The sequence below is a fragment of the Acomys russatus genome, chromosome 17 (assembly GCF_903995435.1).
Source record: "Acomys russatus chromosome 17, mAcoRus1.1, whole genome shotgun sequence".
NCBI lineage: Eukaryota > Metazoa > Chordata > Mammalia > Rodentia > Muridae > Acomys > Acomys russatus.
The window spans coordinates 25,092,013-25,110,058 of NC_067153.1; the positions used below are offsets into that span (position 1 = coordinate 25,092,013).

The 18,046-nt window shown below is 46.3% G+C and overlaps 1 protein-coding gene across 1 annotated transcript in view; it reads right to left on the reverse strand.

The window, feature by feature from the left end:
• Positions 1 to 18,046, reverse strand: part of Fer1l6 (fer-1 like family member 6) — a 118,064-nt gene that overhangs the window by 39,464 nt on the left and 60,554 nt on the right. Inside the window, 6 exon segments of the mRNA XM_051160546.1 lie at positions 803 to 1,032; positions 2,923 to 3,103; positions 4,748 to 4,909; positions 5,151 to 5,261; positions 14,830 to 14,979; positions 17,614 to 17,748. Of these exon segments, the coding sequence (XP_051016503.1) occupies positions 803 to 1,032; positions 2,923 to 3,103; positions 4,748 to 4,909; positions 5,151 to 5,261; positions 14,830 to 14,979; positions 17,614 to 17,748 (969 nt within the window).

The following is an 18,046-nucleotide window of genomic DNA, read 5'->3' on the forward strand; positions in this document are numbered from 1 at the left end:
ACATCCAGCATTACATCATACTCCTTTTTTTTTTTTTTTTTTTTTTTTTTTCATTTCAGTTTTTACTATCTACTGGGCAAGAAACTTCTTAGGATTTTTTTTTTTTCTGACATCTCACTATGTAGTAGGATGGCTTTGAATTGGTAATCCTCTTGCCTTAGCCTTCTGAGTGCTGAGATTACAAGCATGTACCATTATAGTCAACAAGGAAGAGTTTAAAATGATCTTGGGGTTTGCAATTAAATCGTGACTTCAGAAGACTTAGAGCATCATCTTTGGTCCATGTCCTTTGAACCTCCCCATCCTCAGAAACTCCCACATTCTAAAGAGGACCAGCCCCGCTCAGTTATGAGGTCAGTGATGAAGCTATGGCAGCAGATATCTTCCAGAAGCCTACTTCACTGAGGATGAAAAGCCTTTATCCTCTTTAGGATTCAAAGGACACATCTTCTTGGTCATGTCTGACCTTGTACAACGCAGGCTCTAAATGTCTGAGCAGTAGTCCTGGATGAAGGAACCCTTGCCTTCCCAAGCTAATGAATCTGGAAGAGTTCCTGTTCTACTAAATATTACTGTCACATCTGACTAACACTTTAATTTCATACACAGTGATTTTCCAATCCTCTGACAGTACTTTGAAGTGGGCATCAATATCGCCATTGGGAATGAGGAACCTGATGCCCAGAAATGCGGAGTCTCTGGCTCAAGGTCACATAGCGTGGGGCTGGAGGATTACTGTCTACATTTCCCAATGCAAACTCCACTGAGCCTGGTAAATAAGAAGCAGATGACACTGACTGACCTTGACTTTTCCATCTTTTGCTGGTTCCTGGTCTACAGGTTTGTGTTCGGGCTCCAGCATCGGAGAGGAGTCAGGGATGTCGCCCAGGGTGGCTGTCTGGGCCTGGGCAGAGTCAGGTACCACAGTGGGAGGTGACTCAACATCCACATAGACGTGATCTGTTGGCAGACCCTGGGAGGAGCTGGGGAGGTCAGAAGACTCGGTTGCTGCTTCAGGTGAACCTGAAATGCCTGAACGAATGCTCATTTGGTTAGGCAGGGAACACAGTTGTCATAGCTGAATTCAAATGCAGCAAGTTCTTGACATTTCTGAACCTCGTTTTTCTTTTTTTTTTCTAGAATGACAATGAAGCTACCCATTCTCCCGGGGGATAAAATGAGACCCTGCTGTGTGACACCCAATGTACAATAGGCAACTGATAAGTGGCCTTATTAATTATTTATCACTTAGAGAAACTGCCCACACCGGGGATCCTGAAAGTCAAGGTTTAGGGCACAGGTCCTCGGCAGTGATGGATTGTCTCTTCTAGTGTGTAAATCTGCAGAGAGTTTGGGTGGTCAGTGAACCCCAAGTGTAGGTAGGACACTGGATACAGTATACTATGTGCTCAGTGGGAAGCACAGTTATATCCTCAAACTCTGGGGTTCTAACTGAGCCACTGATGTCACTGAGGGTTGTAACCCTTGTCCAGAGCTGCAAAATGGCCTCTGCATTTCATGTTGTACAACTCAGCACTGAGAGGTGTTTCTCGGTTTGGAGTTTCTGTGGCTGCCAAGGCCTTCAGAAGGTCTCATTCCACTGGGTGTGTCTCCCAACAGCATAATTTGTCCAACAAACTGACAGGTGTCTACTCTGCTATACACAGAAACTCACACTGAAGTGGACACCCACAGAATAGCAAGACCCCCAATAACCCAATGAAGCAAAACACAACCCCTGTAAATTGGATAGTAGGAGATGAAGAGGAGTCGGTTAGAAAGCAGGCTGCAAGAAGACACAGAGAGGGCTCTGATGCAGTGATGGGGTATAGAAGGGCATGAATCTGCACAGTCCTCCAGAGCGCCCTCTGTCTGTATTCAGTGGAATTTCATGTGCACATTCCTTGAGACCAGCAGTCTCACTCCTGGATAACTAGGCTGGAGAATTCCCACAGAGTTTTTTCCCTCGGGAAATGTACACAGGTACCTTCAGCACAGGACTTTTGGTGGAAGTAGAGAATTGTAAACAAACTAGGTGTCCGGTCCAGTTCAAGAGGAAAGGAAAGGGGAAAATACAGGAGATACAATGGATTCCATAACAAACCGATCAGCATATGGCAATGTGCATGGATATTAGAATGAAGCACTGAGTGAAAAGAACCAAAGATATTATAACACCATATCATGTATGTAGATCAAATGTGCTTAAATTCACGAGAGGAGCTGGAAAGATGGCTCAGTGGTACCTGTGGCACCTGACTCTTCCCAGGCCCAGACAGCCACCCTGGGAATATACTGCTTTTGCAGAGGACCTAAGTTAGAGTCCTGGTACCCACATCAAGTGGCTCACAATCACCTGTAACTCCAGCTCCATGGCATCTGATGTCCTTCTCTGACCTTCATGGATCACATACACATGCGTGCACACACACACACACACACACACTCGCTCATTAAATCTTTAACTTCTACAGTAGTGTTGGTGAGAGGCCTACATTGGGGAGGGGTCTGGCAGATAGGCATAGGAGGAGGGAGGTATGACAGAATAGACTTTAATAGATCAATGACGATGATGCAGCACGGAGCTGAGAGGTGAAATTAACTCTGAACACCTGAGAGCCAGAAGTGGGACAAATAAAAATAACACTGAGCAGAAAGGCAAGAAAGATGGCAGAGGATGGGGGGGGGGGTGGGGAAAGGAGTTTAAGGAATATTCAAGGCTGTCTCAACAGAGGACTTGATTCTGATGTGGGACTTAAGGAATAATTTGGCAACTATAGCAGAGAAGCCAGAAGTGTAAATTCATGGGAAAGGCCCAGCTTGGCACTGGGACAGTCTTTGATGCAGATCGCACTGTACATACCCACAGGCGCCATGAGTCCACAGTCCTTTTCGCTCTAGAATCTAGGATGTGCTACCTACCTGACCTGGCTCCAGCTCCATCTGTCTGTGAGGTCAGGGCAAGGGGCTCTCTGGATTTGGACAGGAACTGCTTCAAGCAGTTGATGGTGTAGGTGCCCACGAGGGTGCTCCTCCCGAAAGCCCTCCAGTCCACCACGCAGATGCTCAGCGGTGGGTGCAGGAGCTCATCCTCAGGCAGCTCCTACAGGAGAGGTGGAGGGAAGATGCTGCTACCTGGGGAGGTTCTGCATGCTCTCCGGCCCTGCGGACCCATCTATAGGCAGGCCCAGCTGGATGTCTGCCTCCCTCCTCCTCGCCTTGACATTATAGGCTTCAGACCAGCTCTGCGCCTTGCCTGAACTCTGGGTCACTGTTTTCCCAAATCAGGAAATAAGCATTAAATCTGTGATGAATATTTTCTAATAATAATTCATTCCAGGTACAAATTCCAAAAAGATTTAAGTTGTAAAATATCTCCCACTCCTGTATGTCCACGGCAGTTTTTTCTTTTTCTTTTTTTTTTTTTTTAACATATTTATTTATTATGTATACAGTGTTCTGCTTGTATGTACACCTGCAGGCCAGAAGAGGGCACCAGATCTCATTGTGGATGGTTGAGAGCCACCATGTGGTTGCTGGGGATTGAACTCAGGACCTCTGGAAGAGCAGTCAGTGCTCTTAACCACTGAGCCATCTCTCCAGCCCCACGGCAGTATTTTCAATCCTCTCATTTTGTCATTACTGAACACAAGAACCCTCATTTCAAAGTACAGTTTAACCAGTGCCAATATGTGAAACAAATGGAGGCCAAGCCACGAGGTGTGGAGTTACGGGGATGGTACCCTACACATTTGTCTCCCTTAGTGCCCCATGAGGAGGCATGACATCCACCGTGGAGGGTCACAGACACTGCAAAGCCTTTTGTGCCATCACTGATCTTTTAGAACATGTCTCTGTGAAGCTGAGCGGGTTGGAGAAGGAAAACTTCTTTGTTATAGTTAGTTCCAAACCACAGCCTAGAAATACGTCTGCTGAAATATTGAAATCAATAAAAGCACAGCTGTCAAGGGACATAACTTTACACATGAGAACCACTGGCATTCTAAGCACAAGGAGTATTATTTAAATGTGGCCATCAAAGTAAGTTTCTATAAAGCATCTTGTAACCAGCAATTCTCAGAAGCAACTGGAAAGCTTGTTAAACCAGTGTGTACCCCACTCTAACACTTCCTTATATGGTAGACTGGGCTAGACCTGATGTTCTTTTTCTTTGGTGTTTGTGTATGTGTGTGTGTGTGTGTGTGTGTGTGTGTGTGTGTGTGTGTGTGTGTGTGACTACCGGGCATTGAACCCAGAGCATCACACATGCGAGGCAAGCACTCTGTCCCTGAGCTACGTTCCTAGCACTAGGTTTAGTTTTCTGTGTTTAAGGCAAGGCCTCACTAAGTTGCCCAGGCTAGTCTCAGACTCTCTTTGTAGCCAGGTGAGGCCTTGAACTTGTGATCCTCCTGCCTCAGTTTTCCTGAGTAGCTAGGATAACAGGCCTACACCACGATGCCTACAATGTGCAGCAGGTGAGGCTGGCATGCGTGAGTACTCCAAAGAACCCTGTCAAGGCAAATGTTGGCTAGCTTTCTTTGGTTCATTGTATGATCTAGGCCTGACCTTATGAACCACAGATATCTACTGTATCTCATTCTGAAAGCCTGGCTTTCCGTAATTAGGCTACTCACTCAGATGGTATACACCTGAAACCTTGAAGCACCCCAAGGCCAAGCAGGTGAAGAAGAGGAGCCTGACTGTGGAAAATAGGGGCTGTGCAGCTGAGGGAGGATTAAACCCATACCACTTCAAAGGCCTCTGCCTGCACGCTGAAGTTGGGGTTGTTCTTGTAACTCTGGATCACGCAAGACTTCACACTTCGTCCCCCACATTCGATGAGAACCTGTGGCCGGTCCACGGAGAGGAGTTGTACCTTCTTCATTTCCCGGACACCCCAGAAAAGGACCTGAGGAGAGAGCGGGCAGAGTCAGAGAGGAGCCTGGTGTATGACCAGTGGAAAAGCTTAATGTAACTCCTGGGAATGACGATACAGTCTTCCAGTTAGTGGCACACCCTGCCCTGCCCAGTTCAGCTGGCAGGGTCTCCCCTAGGACAGCTGCCCACCATGCCACACCCCTTCAACTATGCAGGTGGGACCACCTCCCATGAGTCTTATGGGGCAAGCCTCCCAATTTCCTGAACCATACCTCGACCCGGTATTTACTCAGTACTGGCCGGATGTTGGAGGGAACAGGATAGTTCTGTGTGACATCTGGAGGGCCAATGGGAGGGAGGCCCTGCAGCCCAGAAGAAGGGACCTGTCACACAAAATAGTCATCAGTGAACAGACTTGAGAGAAATGAGAAAGTGTAGCCAGGCTATGCAGTACTTTCTCAGGTAGACATCTTAGAACCTTCAGTCAGTCATTAATGATAAGAGCATTGACTGACAAGCATGCAGTGAGCACTCAGGGTGTGCCTTGAAGCCAGAAAGACACAGTCTTTGGTGAACTCACAGCAGATAATGGAGAGAGAAAACCCCCATGGGTGTATAGATGCTCACAGCTTGATAAAATAACACAAAAATTGTAGCAATGGATGCAAGGGGGCTGAAATCACGTCTTAAGCCCTTGATGCTTAACTACCCACGGCCTCCACAGAGTGAAGAGCTCCAGAGAGGCTATGGAGTGGGGTTGAATTTAATGAAATAGAGACTTACTGTTAATCAGTGAAGCAGAAAATAAAACCGTTTGAACTCAAGAGGAAAATGGGTCACTTTTGTGCCCTTGGGCACAATGAAACCACAGGACAATCACCATGCTTTGCAGGAATATCCCACAAAAAACCTAGAGGGTTCCACTGCAGACAGGGAATTTCCCACATGTAGGCCACCATTGCTCTCTCTTTGAGACCTACCATGCTGTCAAAAAGCCTTTGTAGACTGGGTCCCAGTTATTATGGCAATTTTCTGTCCTCTGTCCTTTGACTACACCGCATCTTCTACCTAGGCACATTAAATGCGGAAATCGGGCGACCAAGTGGAGAAACTAGGCTTTTGTGAGTGACCCTGTACTTTCCTTCCCTGAGCCTCAGATCCTGAGCTGGGCAACATTTCAGCCCTCCAGGATTGGATGCTCTGTTAAACATTGCTTTGGAGTCTATGGCTCACCTCTGAGAGGCTCTTGTCTGCCTGAAAACTCTACAGCGCTTGGCCAAAAGGAAGTCTTTCTTTACTTCCTCTCAATCTCCAAGTCTTCAAGCAGCATTGCAAACACAGAGCCTTCTTAATAAATGTTTACTAGCTGACTGACATATCAGCTCCACATGCTAGAAAATGCCTGCTTGCTCATCAAAACTGGCAAAGCACAAACATCCCCCATTTCGTTATTACAGACATCTTCTAGTTGGCCGTGGCAAATGTGTTTAAGCCAAATACATGAAAGCCCAGAAAAAAGACCAGACACCACAAACACCAAATAGGCCTGAGATAACAAAGCCATGAAATGAGCCAGAAAAAGAAGCGGATGCAGTGCAGACAAGTACCCAGCTGCCTGGCACTGCCAAAGTGAGTGGTGTTGCCTGCCAACGTTAGCTCACCTGGGAGGCTACCTTCAGTCCTAAAGCCACAGAAGAGCTAAGAGGTAGGACAGACACTGTGTGTTTCCTCTTGTTTGTATTTCTTAGCATTTACATAGCTATGTAGAGTCTCGTGTGTATATAAGGCATGAAAGTAGAAGAGAAACTGTCCAGGCGAACAAAGGGGACTGATAGGAGGGGGATCGGGGAGAATGGGAGGGCGAGTCGTGTGTTTGCATGAAGTGTCCTTATGTAACCCACCACCGTGAACAATGAATAGGAAAAAGCCCAGCTGGGACAGTGGCAGAGAAAGAGCTGCCTGTGGACGTTCTTCTTATTCTATTTTAACCTGACACATAACAACTGTGCATATGTATAATGTACACATGCTTTATGTATAAAGTGGAACTGCTTTTTAAATAACGTGAAATGATCCGACAGGGCACTCGGCGTACCTTCAGCTCATGTCTTTGTATGTGGGGGTGGGTGTGCAAAATCGTCAATATCTAGTAATTGTGTTAATTCTGCTTCTCTAGGACATTAAGACCTATCCCTCCCACCCAATTGAAACCATCTTTTCTACAGCCCCACCCCCACTCTCAACCTTCCCAGCCTTAAGAGCCATTATTGAATATGCTGTTTAAAATGGTATAACTTGTGAGGATGCAGAGATGGTTCAGGAGTTAAAAAGCACTATCTTCTCTTGCAGAGGACCCAACTTTGGTTTCCCAGCACCCACATGGTGACTTATAACTATATATAACTCCAGTTCCAGGGGATCAAACACCCTCTTCCAGCCTCTATAAGCACCAAACACACAGGAGGCGCTCATACGTGGATGCAGAAAAAATACTTATACACATGAAATAAAAATATAAAGGCATATTTTAAGTGCTCTCTTAAAAAGAGGAAGTGTGTTTCTTTATCCTGGGAGTTCTGAGATGTCAGCCTGGGCAATGTCCCCCTAAAAGGCATACACTTATGACGTTAAATATTCACCCCCAGCTCTCAAGGCAGTATGGTGGAGATGCAGGGGCTAGCAGGCAAGGTTAAGTTTCTTCACAACACCATGGGGCGGTGTGGCCTGTATCAATGGTATGTAATGGCTCAGTGCATGGAATTCTGGGAAATGAGGGACTATTATGAAGGTGAAATCAACTCAGGGGCAAGTAGAATGATTGTGAAGGGCCACATTGCTCTAATATTCCTGGGAAGATGAAGCATGAGGAATTCATAAAAGATCTGGCTACACAACTAGGGCAAAGGTGAGGTACAAAAAAAAAACAAAAAACAAAAAACAAAAACTAAAGAGCTATTTACTCTCAGGGCCTTGTGTGACTTTAATCCCAGCCTTGCGCATCTGGATAATTACAGATGTTCAGGAGCCTTTCTCTTTTTCCTGCTTTCTTCCTCTCACCATGTAGCCTTCCACTGATTCTCACACTTGGCACAGTGATGAAGGACCAGCCTTGGGTCCTCTCACTAGTAAGAACTTGGAATCTGTGCATCTCAGGCCTGCCACTGGTGAAATGCAGACGGAGATGTCCAAGTCTCAGAGTTGTGAAAAATTGTTGAGAGGCGTGTCCATGCAATCACATACTTTCTCCACAGAGTCTTCCTTAAGAGTAAAGCCAAGCTGTATTGGCCTTGCAAAGAGCAAGGCTCAACTTTAAGCTGCCTCTACTGATTGGAGTCGGTTCTGGATTGCTGCTGTATAGGGTGGGTGAAATTTTGAATGAATGTGTATTGTTGACACGAGTGCCACCATGTCAAGGACCCCAAGGCCTCAGACCCATGGGAGCGGCAAGTCCTTCCCCTGGTCTGAGTACAGATATTGACAGTGTCTGCACAATGTACCAAGTATAGCTTCCTTCCTCTGAGTGTTTACAGCCTGAGACTGCTCCCCTACAGAGAACCCTACTGAGATTTGCTAACCCATACCCTCATTCGGCAGTATATAACAGACACCCTGGCTCTCCAGGCTGCTGTGGTTTCTCTGTCAGAGGGCGTGGCCCACTGGGTCCTGGATTTTCTCTACACATACCTGTCAGTTTTTCATTCTTTATTACCCCAGGTCCAAAGCTTTGTAGGGTTAGACACTGGTGGTATCGAAATAGTTTCCTAGAGGAAAATGACATCAGTCTCTCTACTTATTGTTACATATGATGTCCATTGTGCAGTAAAGCATGGTATGTAAGGAGACAGGACAACGTAGTCAAATGCCAAGAGAAACAAGAACCAAAGACCCAGAGGTTTGCGGTAGCATCATCATCAGACATAAACTCCATAACAACACTGCTTGATCTGCTCAATAAAAGACATGCTGAAGGATTCCAGCAAAGAATTGAAACCTAACGTAAAAAGAAATAAATAGAAATCCGATGACCATACATATAGCCACACACACACACACACACACACACAAAAAGAGCATCTCAGCTAGACCCAGATCTTAGTCACCAAGGTGACACTGCAGCAGACAATGCTTCCCCAGGAAGGAAATGCGAGAGCAAGAATGTTCACATACTGACATGTTAGCCACCAGAGGAGGTAAGTGCCACCTCTGCGATTAGCTGATGACTCAAGAGGAGTCTCCTGGGGCCTAGGCAGAGTCTTCTGCAATGCTATCCCAGAGTCGTCTTCTTGTTCTCCTGCCTTGTCTGTCATTAGCTTATTCCAGGTGAACGGTAGATTCAGATTAGCATATCATTAATGGATAACTTTAAAACAGGAAGAGCACACAGAGATGCTATGTAAAAGGAACTCATTCACTTAACTTAGACTACTAATGAGATGGTTCAGTGAGCAGAAAACATGAGGGAGAATGGATCTTGCTTTGCTCAAGCCAGTGGGACTTAAGGGAAAGGCAAGGACAACACAGCTTTTCCTTGATCTGGATTAAAGAGACAAAGCTTAAAGACAAATGAAAATGAGTTGGACAAAACTCACATGATGTTAAGTGAAAGATTCTAAGAAGGCAGGTATGCCGCGTAGGTTTATAAACACCATACACTGAACAACTCCAGGGGGCGCTATTCATGGCCCTCTCTTGGGATGTGGAGTGAACATGCTCTGTAGTAATATAAGAGAGTGTTTTTAGAATTTGGAAAGTATGGCTGTCAGATAATGGCAGCAAAGGTCTGTGTTTTGTCTTCTTAGGAACACAACCACACAGGGTAGACACTGAAGAAAAAAAAAATACATGTTTGAATGTATGAATCAATGAGTAAAGTGATTCTTGTCCTCCACTAACTGACCCAGTGACAGGGCTGTTTCAACTGCCTACAAAAAACGGTGATGAATTAAATAGAAAAAGAGGCAAAAGAGCAGGGTGGGGGGCTGGACAGGGAACACTTAGACTGAGGTGGGGCAGGCAAGCTGGAACCAACACCTGTTGCTCTGGATTTTGATAACGCTCATAGGCAGGTAAACAGCTCTGCAGGAGTTGAGGTAGACGGAGTAGGGAGGTATTTCAGAATGAGTTAACAGCATGTCTCAAAACAGAAGAGTAAATATTGAGACCCAGGAACCTGGAGTGGCTGGGCATGAAAAGGCCATAGTGGCTTTAGGGGAAGTTGAATACTAATATGTGACCATGAGAAAGTAGTTAGAGGGCAGCCTTTGAGAGAGCTTAAAGGCCAAGCTGAGAATTTGATATTCACTCACAGTCCAGAGTTTTCTCTCCATGGATTCTCAGCTGTCATAAAAAAACAAAATGGCTTTGTAGTTACATTTGGAAATACTTGGTTTTTAAAAAGACATTTTAAAGTGTTCTTCAGAGAGCCTTTACCATGACAGAAGGTCATTCAAATCCCCGAGAGAAACGTCACAAGAAGTACCTTCTCAAACCCTGTTCACGGCATTTGGAGGAACCGGTGTTTTAAAAAAGCAAAATTTGACAAATCTTCTCATAGGTAAGGAGTGGGGAGCAGCTGAAGACGCAGAAGAGGGGAGAGGGGAGACAAGCTCATCCTCTGGAAGGGATGTGGAGAATGACAAGAACAAGACAATGATTGGCATGAGGACTAGAAGGTTCTGGGAACAGAGATGATGAGAAACACGTAGAAGCAGCTACAGGGCTGGCCAGGCTGTGGGCATAGATACCAGGGGTGGACTAGGACTGGGAAGAGAGAGGGGCAGCTAGCATGAGTGGCTGGCCGAAACACTGGATTTGCTACGTACATAGAAGAGCCATGCCATCAAGTCCTGTGTCAGGGGAGTGTCTCAGGGTGGGAAGCAGGGAAGTAAGTCATCTACGGACACCAAGAGGTAGCTGCTGTGGTAAATGAAGCCATCTCCAGTCCTGGCGTGCTCAGCATGTTTGAGCTCTACCTGCGAAGGCAGTCATGCTGATGATCAAATCACTTTTTAAACAAGTGATCAAAGGAGATATCCTCATGAAACCCCGATGGATTGCCTCGCCTAGGCTCTCTACCTCTGGCACCGCTTATCTCTAGGCTACCTCATGGAAAGCAGCAGGTGTCTCATCAGTGGGCCCAGTTCTGAGAGAGGAGGTGGATGGGACCATAAGTCAAGATGGCAGAGCCCTCCGGTCATCTTTAGGGGTCAACTTGTTCAGCCTCCTCATGAAAGACTTCCTGAGAGGCTTGGAGACTCAAACTAAGAGCGTCCTGTGAGCTGGGAAGAGCGGCTGCCAAGAGCCAGCTCAGCTAACGTGATACCTCAGCAATGCCTTAGCATTCTCATGTGCACTGTGTCGGACCAGGGCTAGCGCTCCAAAGTCAGCCACCTCCTCTCTCAATGGATAGCGCTCTAGTAGCCTTAAAAAGAAAGTGCACACACAGCTTTGTTTGTTAAGAGGAAACTTCGCGTGGGTGTGTAAAATAATTAAGTGGAAAGTAAATGTAAAACAAAACTAGTTAAAACAGAGCTGGGTGAGATGACACAGCCAGAAAAGCTCCTGCCGTGCAAGCCTGAGGACCAGTGTTTGACTTCCAGCATCTGCCTAAGAAGTGTGAACATGCCTGTAATCCCAGAGCTGGGGCGTGGGGAGCAGGGTATGCCTGGAGCTTGCTGGACAGCTAGTCTGGCTGAATTTGCTACAGGTTCAAGTGAGAGTCTCTGTCTCAAAAATTAAATTGGAGAGTGATTGGGGGAACACCTGACATCCACCTCAGGGATCCACGTGCACTTGCACACCCCATTAACAAATATGGATGCACACAAATATGTACAGACATGCACACCAACATATACACGCACACCACGCACACGCACACAAAAGCTCCAGTGAAAACAAAAATGTTATTGGAACATGTAATATAAAGCAATTATTAAACTTCCCCATTCACTAGATTTGGAGGAACTGAATTTCTGAGAAGACGTGGGAAATGCTTTTTTTTTTTTTTTTTTTTTTTTTTTTTTTTTTTTGTAGCTACTAAGTCTGAATCTGCTGCCTGCCTCTTGGGAAAGGAAGTTCTCAGTTGATGTGATATCAGAGGGGAACGGAAAACAGAGAGCAGTAAGGACGAAGCTCCCTTTGTCTGCGTTCAGTGCTGTTTGCTATCTGCCCAGCTTTGAAACCAGAACAGCTTGCTGACAGCCTACTGCTCTCATGGGAGGAAGGGCTGAACTGCTGGTTTGGAAGGTTGTCTTCCATTCTGGCATTCGCACATTGGGGAGGCACATGCCTAGGTGGCTACAGACGGTTTTGTTGGAGATCACCTGATTTATCACCCCGGCATCCCAAAACCTGGTGTTAGTTCTACTTTCCTACCTTGCTAGACTTCAATTACTTGGAGCTGAATGACTCTCACTAGTCCTTGATTTCTCATTACCCGACTCCATCTTATGCAGACTCAGTTTTCCTGGTAGCATTTACTCTTTCTCCAAAGCTGCCATTTTCTCTATAAAAAGTTCTTCCTTAGGTGACACAGAACACAGATGACAAAGTATGATAGGGTGGGCTTAAGAATGTGTCACTGTGATACTCGGTTGCGCGTGTAGATGGGAGCCCAGTATGGCTGCCCTCTGAGTGGCTCCACCCAGCAGCTGATGGAAGCACATGCGTGCATGCCTGCATGCGTGCGAAGACCCACAGCCAAACATAGGGTGGAACGCAAGGAATCTTGGGGGAAGAGTAGGCAGAAAGATGGAGGACTCAGAGGGGACAGGAGCTCCACAGGAGGACTGACAGAGCCAAATAACCAGGGCCCAGGGGAATCTGTGGAGACTGAGGCTCCAGCCAGGGACCGTGTATGGACTGGACCTGGGCCCCCTGCACAGCTACAGAAGATGGGCATCTCATGTGGGAACCCTAGTAAGGGAAGTAGGGGCTGGCTCTGACATACGTGCATGCTGCCGCCACCTACTTTCTTGTCCCTTTCCCCTCGCTGGGCCACAGGGGAAGAGGATGTCCTCAGTACTGAGGTGACTTGATATGCTGGGGTGGGTGGGTGGGGTTCCCCTTCTCTGGGAAGTAGGGAGGGTGGGACTAGGGGGAGAGGAGGGAAGGGGTTGTGACTAGAATGTAAAGTGAATAATTTTTAAAAATTTAAGAAAAATAACTAAAAATAAAATTTTTTTAAATGTGTCACTGCTGCCCATTGCAACCTCTAGGCTACAGATGTAAAGAGAATTTGGGTTCGAACACAAGTATGTCTAACCTAAATCTGTCCCTTTAATAATTAACACTGCCTAGCCCTCCATTTTCATTAGAAGTCCGTCTACCTGGAGGTCTAGCTTCTGCCCTGCCCTGCTGACTACATTGTTGCCTTTCTATAGATTTCAATTTCTAAAACCAATAGCTGGGACCAAAGATCTTGCTTTAATATCCTATCGCAAAGAAAATTATTGATAATAAAGTGATATGCATGGATGGCTCTATGTGAGACACTTTGGATAGACTGACTGATAGCCTACATTTTTAACAGAGAAAGCCACATTGTAGTGAGTGGTAGGTCTGAGGTTTGTCTCTCCAGGCTCATGAGCGTACATGCTGTGTGTGTTAGCAATGTGTGTCCTCCTGTTTCTTTAGCAAGGGAGTTGAGCTTTGTTTTACTTTGAACTGGGCTTCCTGAAAATCGGGTTCTCTTACAAAAGATATTATTAGTCCACTGTCAGCGTTGCATGGTTCTATTAGAACCCCACCATGACAACATCTGGAGGTTCAGCCCTGAGAGAAGAATCCAGAGCCCTGATGGATATGATGAGCTTTGTGTAATGAGACCCAAGGACGAACATTATTCTCCCACCCACGTGAGGGTGTAACGAGAAGACAGCCATCTACAAACCAGGTGGGCCAGATCTATCACTGCCTTCTTGGACCTCCAGCCCCAACTTGGACAGTATCTAGGAAGCCATGTTTATTGTTTAAGCTGTTCAATCGATGGCATTCTGGCATAGCATACTGCGTGGACTAAGATAAAAGATTGGCCTGAGCCAAAGACAAAGAACCACCAGTGTCTGATGCCTCAGAGAGTGCAGAGGAATCTCCGGCAGGCACATGCGCAGAGGAATCTCCGACAGGCACATGCTCCCTTTTCTTTGTCCTCTACTGGTTCTCTACTGGACATCCATACTTCAGAAACTTGGCTTCCCTTCCTCCGAGAGGGTCTTTGCACACTCATACACACACCACACTCACACGGACATACATCACACACCACACACACATCACACACACACACACACACACACACACACACTGCACTCACATGTATACACATCACACACACACCCTCTAAGACTTCAGGGAAGGACTAGGAGTTCTTTGACACTAGGAAACAATGTGGTATAATGCAAGAAGTAGAAGCTTTAAAGCCCAAGGTTCAGAGCTCAGCTTAACTGTCTGTCTACAGAAGGTGATGAGGTTGGCCAAGCGCATCAGTCCTCTGTTCACTGTCTCTCAAGTGGGAATGGTAATATGTGTCTCCAGAGGCTTGAGGAGGGTCTAGTATGTGGAAAGACATGAGATGCCATAACTATAGCTTCAGGCACATGGCAACTACCCCACAAATGTCCAATGCCTTCTTTTGTCATATCCATATATGGCCTGATGGAGTTGGGGTGGAGGGGGGTGGGACTCCGCTGTAGCTCCAACATTGTTGACCCAACCCCTAATGATCTTTCATTCTAGGTCTCTGATGTGTGGTGCAGCGTTTCTGAGAATAACCCATGTTATCAAAGTTTTTAAATGTCCGTTTCCAGGTGCCCAGAAGGAGATGCCCACAGACACAGGATAACAGGGTTGGACCAGGTGTTGCCTTGGTAAATACCACATCTGGGGAAGCTGCTCCTCTTGCCAAGTAGAGCAGAAAGACATCTGGTACACATGTCCTGGACCTCTTACCTGCAGCAGCTCAAACACAGCAAGGAGGTCCCCTCCAGGGAGGTTCCCACAGAAGATGGGGTGATAGCTCAGCTTGGGGGGCTCATAGTCCTGGTCAGCTAGTATCACAACTGGAGCAGCTACCGTGGCACCCAAATATTCTGGTTTCCCCTAGAGAAGGAGTGAGTTGTTAATTAGCATTCACTAGATTTGTTCAGCATCGGTGCTACTTACAAAGGTATCTCCAGCAGCTTTTCCTTCTACCAGGCACCCCTTGCCCACTCCCACCCATGGCTTGGAGGCAGAGGGTACTCTCCAGGCTCCCAGTGCAATGCTTAAAGGATAACCTTGGGGCCTCCCTGGTTATAGAGAGATTATAACCTTGAGGTTATAAGGAGAGAGATTAACTAACCAACCAGAGTAGATTAGGAGGGGAAAGGAATAGCGAACAGCAGACATCCCAAATGAGTCTCTACTGTGGTCAGGATCGTGAGCTTCACAGATAAGTAAGCCTGAGCCTTGTGGTCCCAAATATGCCTCTTTCTAGCTTTGTGACCTGCACCAGGTACTCAACCTTTTTGAGGCTCATAATGGGGCTAAAGCTTTTTATTTGTTCACAACATCGTGAGAAGTAACGTAATCTTATGTATCATGTGAATTATGTGCCCAGTACATGGTAATGGAACCGCGATGCTGGTGACAATGGCAATGACTGAGGGCAGTGTGCTTTAGGTGAGGGTAGTAAAAGGGGGAAATTATCCTTTGTGTGTATGTACATCTGTGGGCTTCATGTTTCTTTAAGAACTGTTTGATGGCACCTGCCTCTTCCCCAAGACAGCTCTCAAAAGTCAGGTCTGTGCTCCTCCAGAAGACGCAGGTGCTATAGCAGCTATGCTATTTTGCTATATATCTCAGGAATCCTAAGAATGGAAGCTCCATATGGGAGGGACTGCCGGCTTTACACTGCTGCATCCTCTAGCCAGGAAACCCTTCAGCGTGAATTTGCTGAGTGACATTTGCTGGTAGACATGCTCGTCTTAGTCCAAGGATGGTGCCCATCTTCTGTTTTGTTGTAGGCCACGTTTTAGCAGCTATGCCACATTACTGTCTTTGGATTCATGAGCCAGCACTTGCATTGCCACTAGGGAAGGAGGTGGAAGCAAGGCTTTAGCTCAGCCAAAGACAACTGCCTGTTGATACTCAGTGGCATCCATTGGGGGAGTGGACGGAATGGATGGAGTTAGAATAGATTGGTATAAAATGAGTCATCTGCTTAACAATTAGTTTGCTAATCATTCTTATTTGGAATGGTTAACTCAGATGAGCATAAACCCAAGCAACCAATTTGCCAAATGAAAATGTATAGTGCCAGGCAACACTTGATGAACCGCAAGCCGCTGCAGAATGAGAGAAAGTTCTAGACTGCAAACATGGGCCAGAAGAGTTCAATTCTAATAATCTGATTCTCATATTTTACATCCACTTTAACTGCAGCCTAGAGACATGAAGAAAATCTATGTATGTCAGGGGGGAGGTACAAACATTATTGTCTTTCTTTCCCACAATCCTTTTTTTCCCCTTTATATTTGAAAACATTATCTTGATTTTTTTTTTTTTTCTGTGAAGGAAAAGGCATCCATGAGTGGGGATCTGGAAAGGCGACAGGAAGTGCTGAGAAGTACAACAACTAGCAGGCTAGGGTAGTGAATATTCCAGAGACTTCGGAATCGTTTTCAAATAGAAAACACATACTTAGGATAGAAAGCACATTCCCAGGAGGAGAAGTAAAGGTATTTACTTCGTTGGTCTTCCTCCAGAGAGTCTGTACTGAATGCTGAACAGAGGAAATTAAATTTCGTAAACACACACATTCAGCCCTAGTTTCCAGCAAGGAGAGAGGGGTGCACATGGAGCGAGGAGAAAACACACTCACAGCCACCAAGAAAAGATGTAGACCTAGGGGTTTGAGTCCTGCCTCTCGCCAGCTGTGACCTTAAGGAAGGCATGAGAACTTTCCAGATCTATCTTCCTTTCTAGAGAGCATGAAGGGCTGGACAGCCTTAATGTTCCCCGGGGTCCCTACAACTCTTGTGATTCTTGCACCCTGCTTCCTCTTTGACCTCGACCCACCCCAGCGCTTGTGGGTGTACACTGAGAGTGAGGATGCTTTGGAGAATCTTTCCAAAACAATGGCTGTGCTGGATAGATTTGCAACTCCTCAGGAGGAAGGGATGCCAAATAAAAGAGGTAAAACTGTTGGCATCCATTGTAGACTTCTTAACTTCAAAAAGAACGCTTGTTTTAGCCACTTACACCCATCAGTCAGCCTTGGGGGGTCACCCGAGGTTTCAGTACACAACAGTCTTTGGAGGGGAAGAGATGTGGCTCACAACTGTCATGAACGCGCTGATGCAGGGCCAAGTAAAAGAAGAGATCCAGTTACAAGGCCCATGTCCTCACATTTCCCTCTAGCCCAGTGAGAAAAGCACAGACTTCTTTAGGAAGGGCTGGGAGGAGTGTGCAGACAGCAGGTATCACATTCTTATGGCCATGGGTGTTGACGAAATCTTTCTGATTAGATGTGATTTTGATTGTAGTTTAAAGGGAGCCCTAAAGAATAGACCCTGAATAAAGGCGTGGCTATCACCAACATGGTTCTGTATGTTGTGGTCTGCTGAGGTCAAAGCCACCTCTGGGTGTGTCAAGGGTCCTGAGCACTCACAGTGTCAGGCCTCTGTTGATTTTCAGTTTGTGCAGCAGAGCATTTGGAAGAGGGTGCAGCCAGTGTTGCCTGGTGACACTTACCACGGCATCGCTGTCATAGAGTTCCACCACCACCAGGGGTGGGGACTCTGCCAGCTCCCTCTCTTCGCCATGCAGAACCAACTCATTAAACAGCAGCATCTGGTTCCAGGTGGGAGAGAGAGTCTGGGGGATGACCTGGAGGAAAACCACAGAGGCACAGTTTAGCTGAGTTGCTCAGCAGAAACATGGCGAGGCAAGGAAAGTCCATGGCTACTGTTTATTAAATGGAAATTCACAGGCTCTGGAATTCTCTGTGTTCATCATGCTTTATTAGAGGAGCTCTGCTTATTGACCCATTTGCATAAACGATTTTAATTCACCCTGGTGCTATGGTGGCATCAGTTGCTCTTTATTGGAAATGTACTGTGTGCCACCTATACTGCCCTGTGCACGCACCGTCTCACACAGACCTTGCGATCTTTCTGAATCCAGT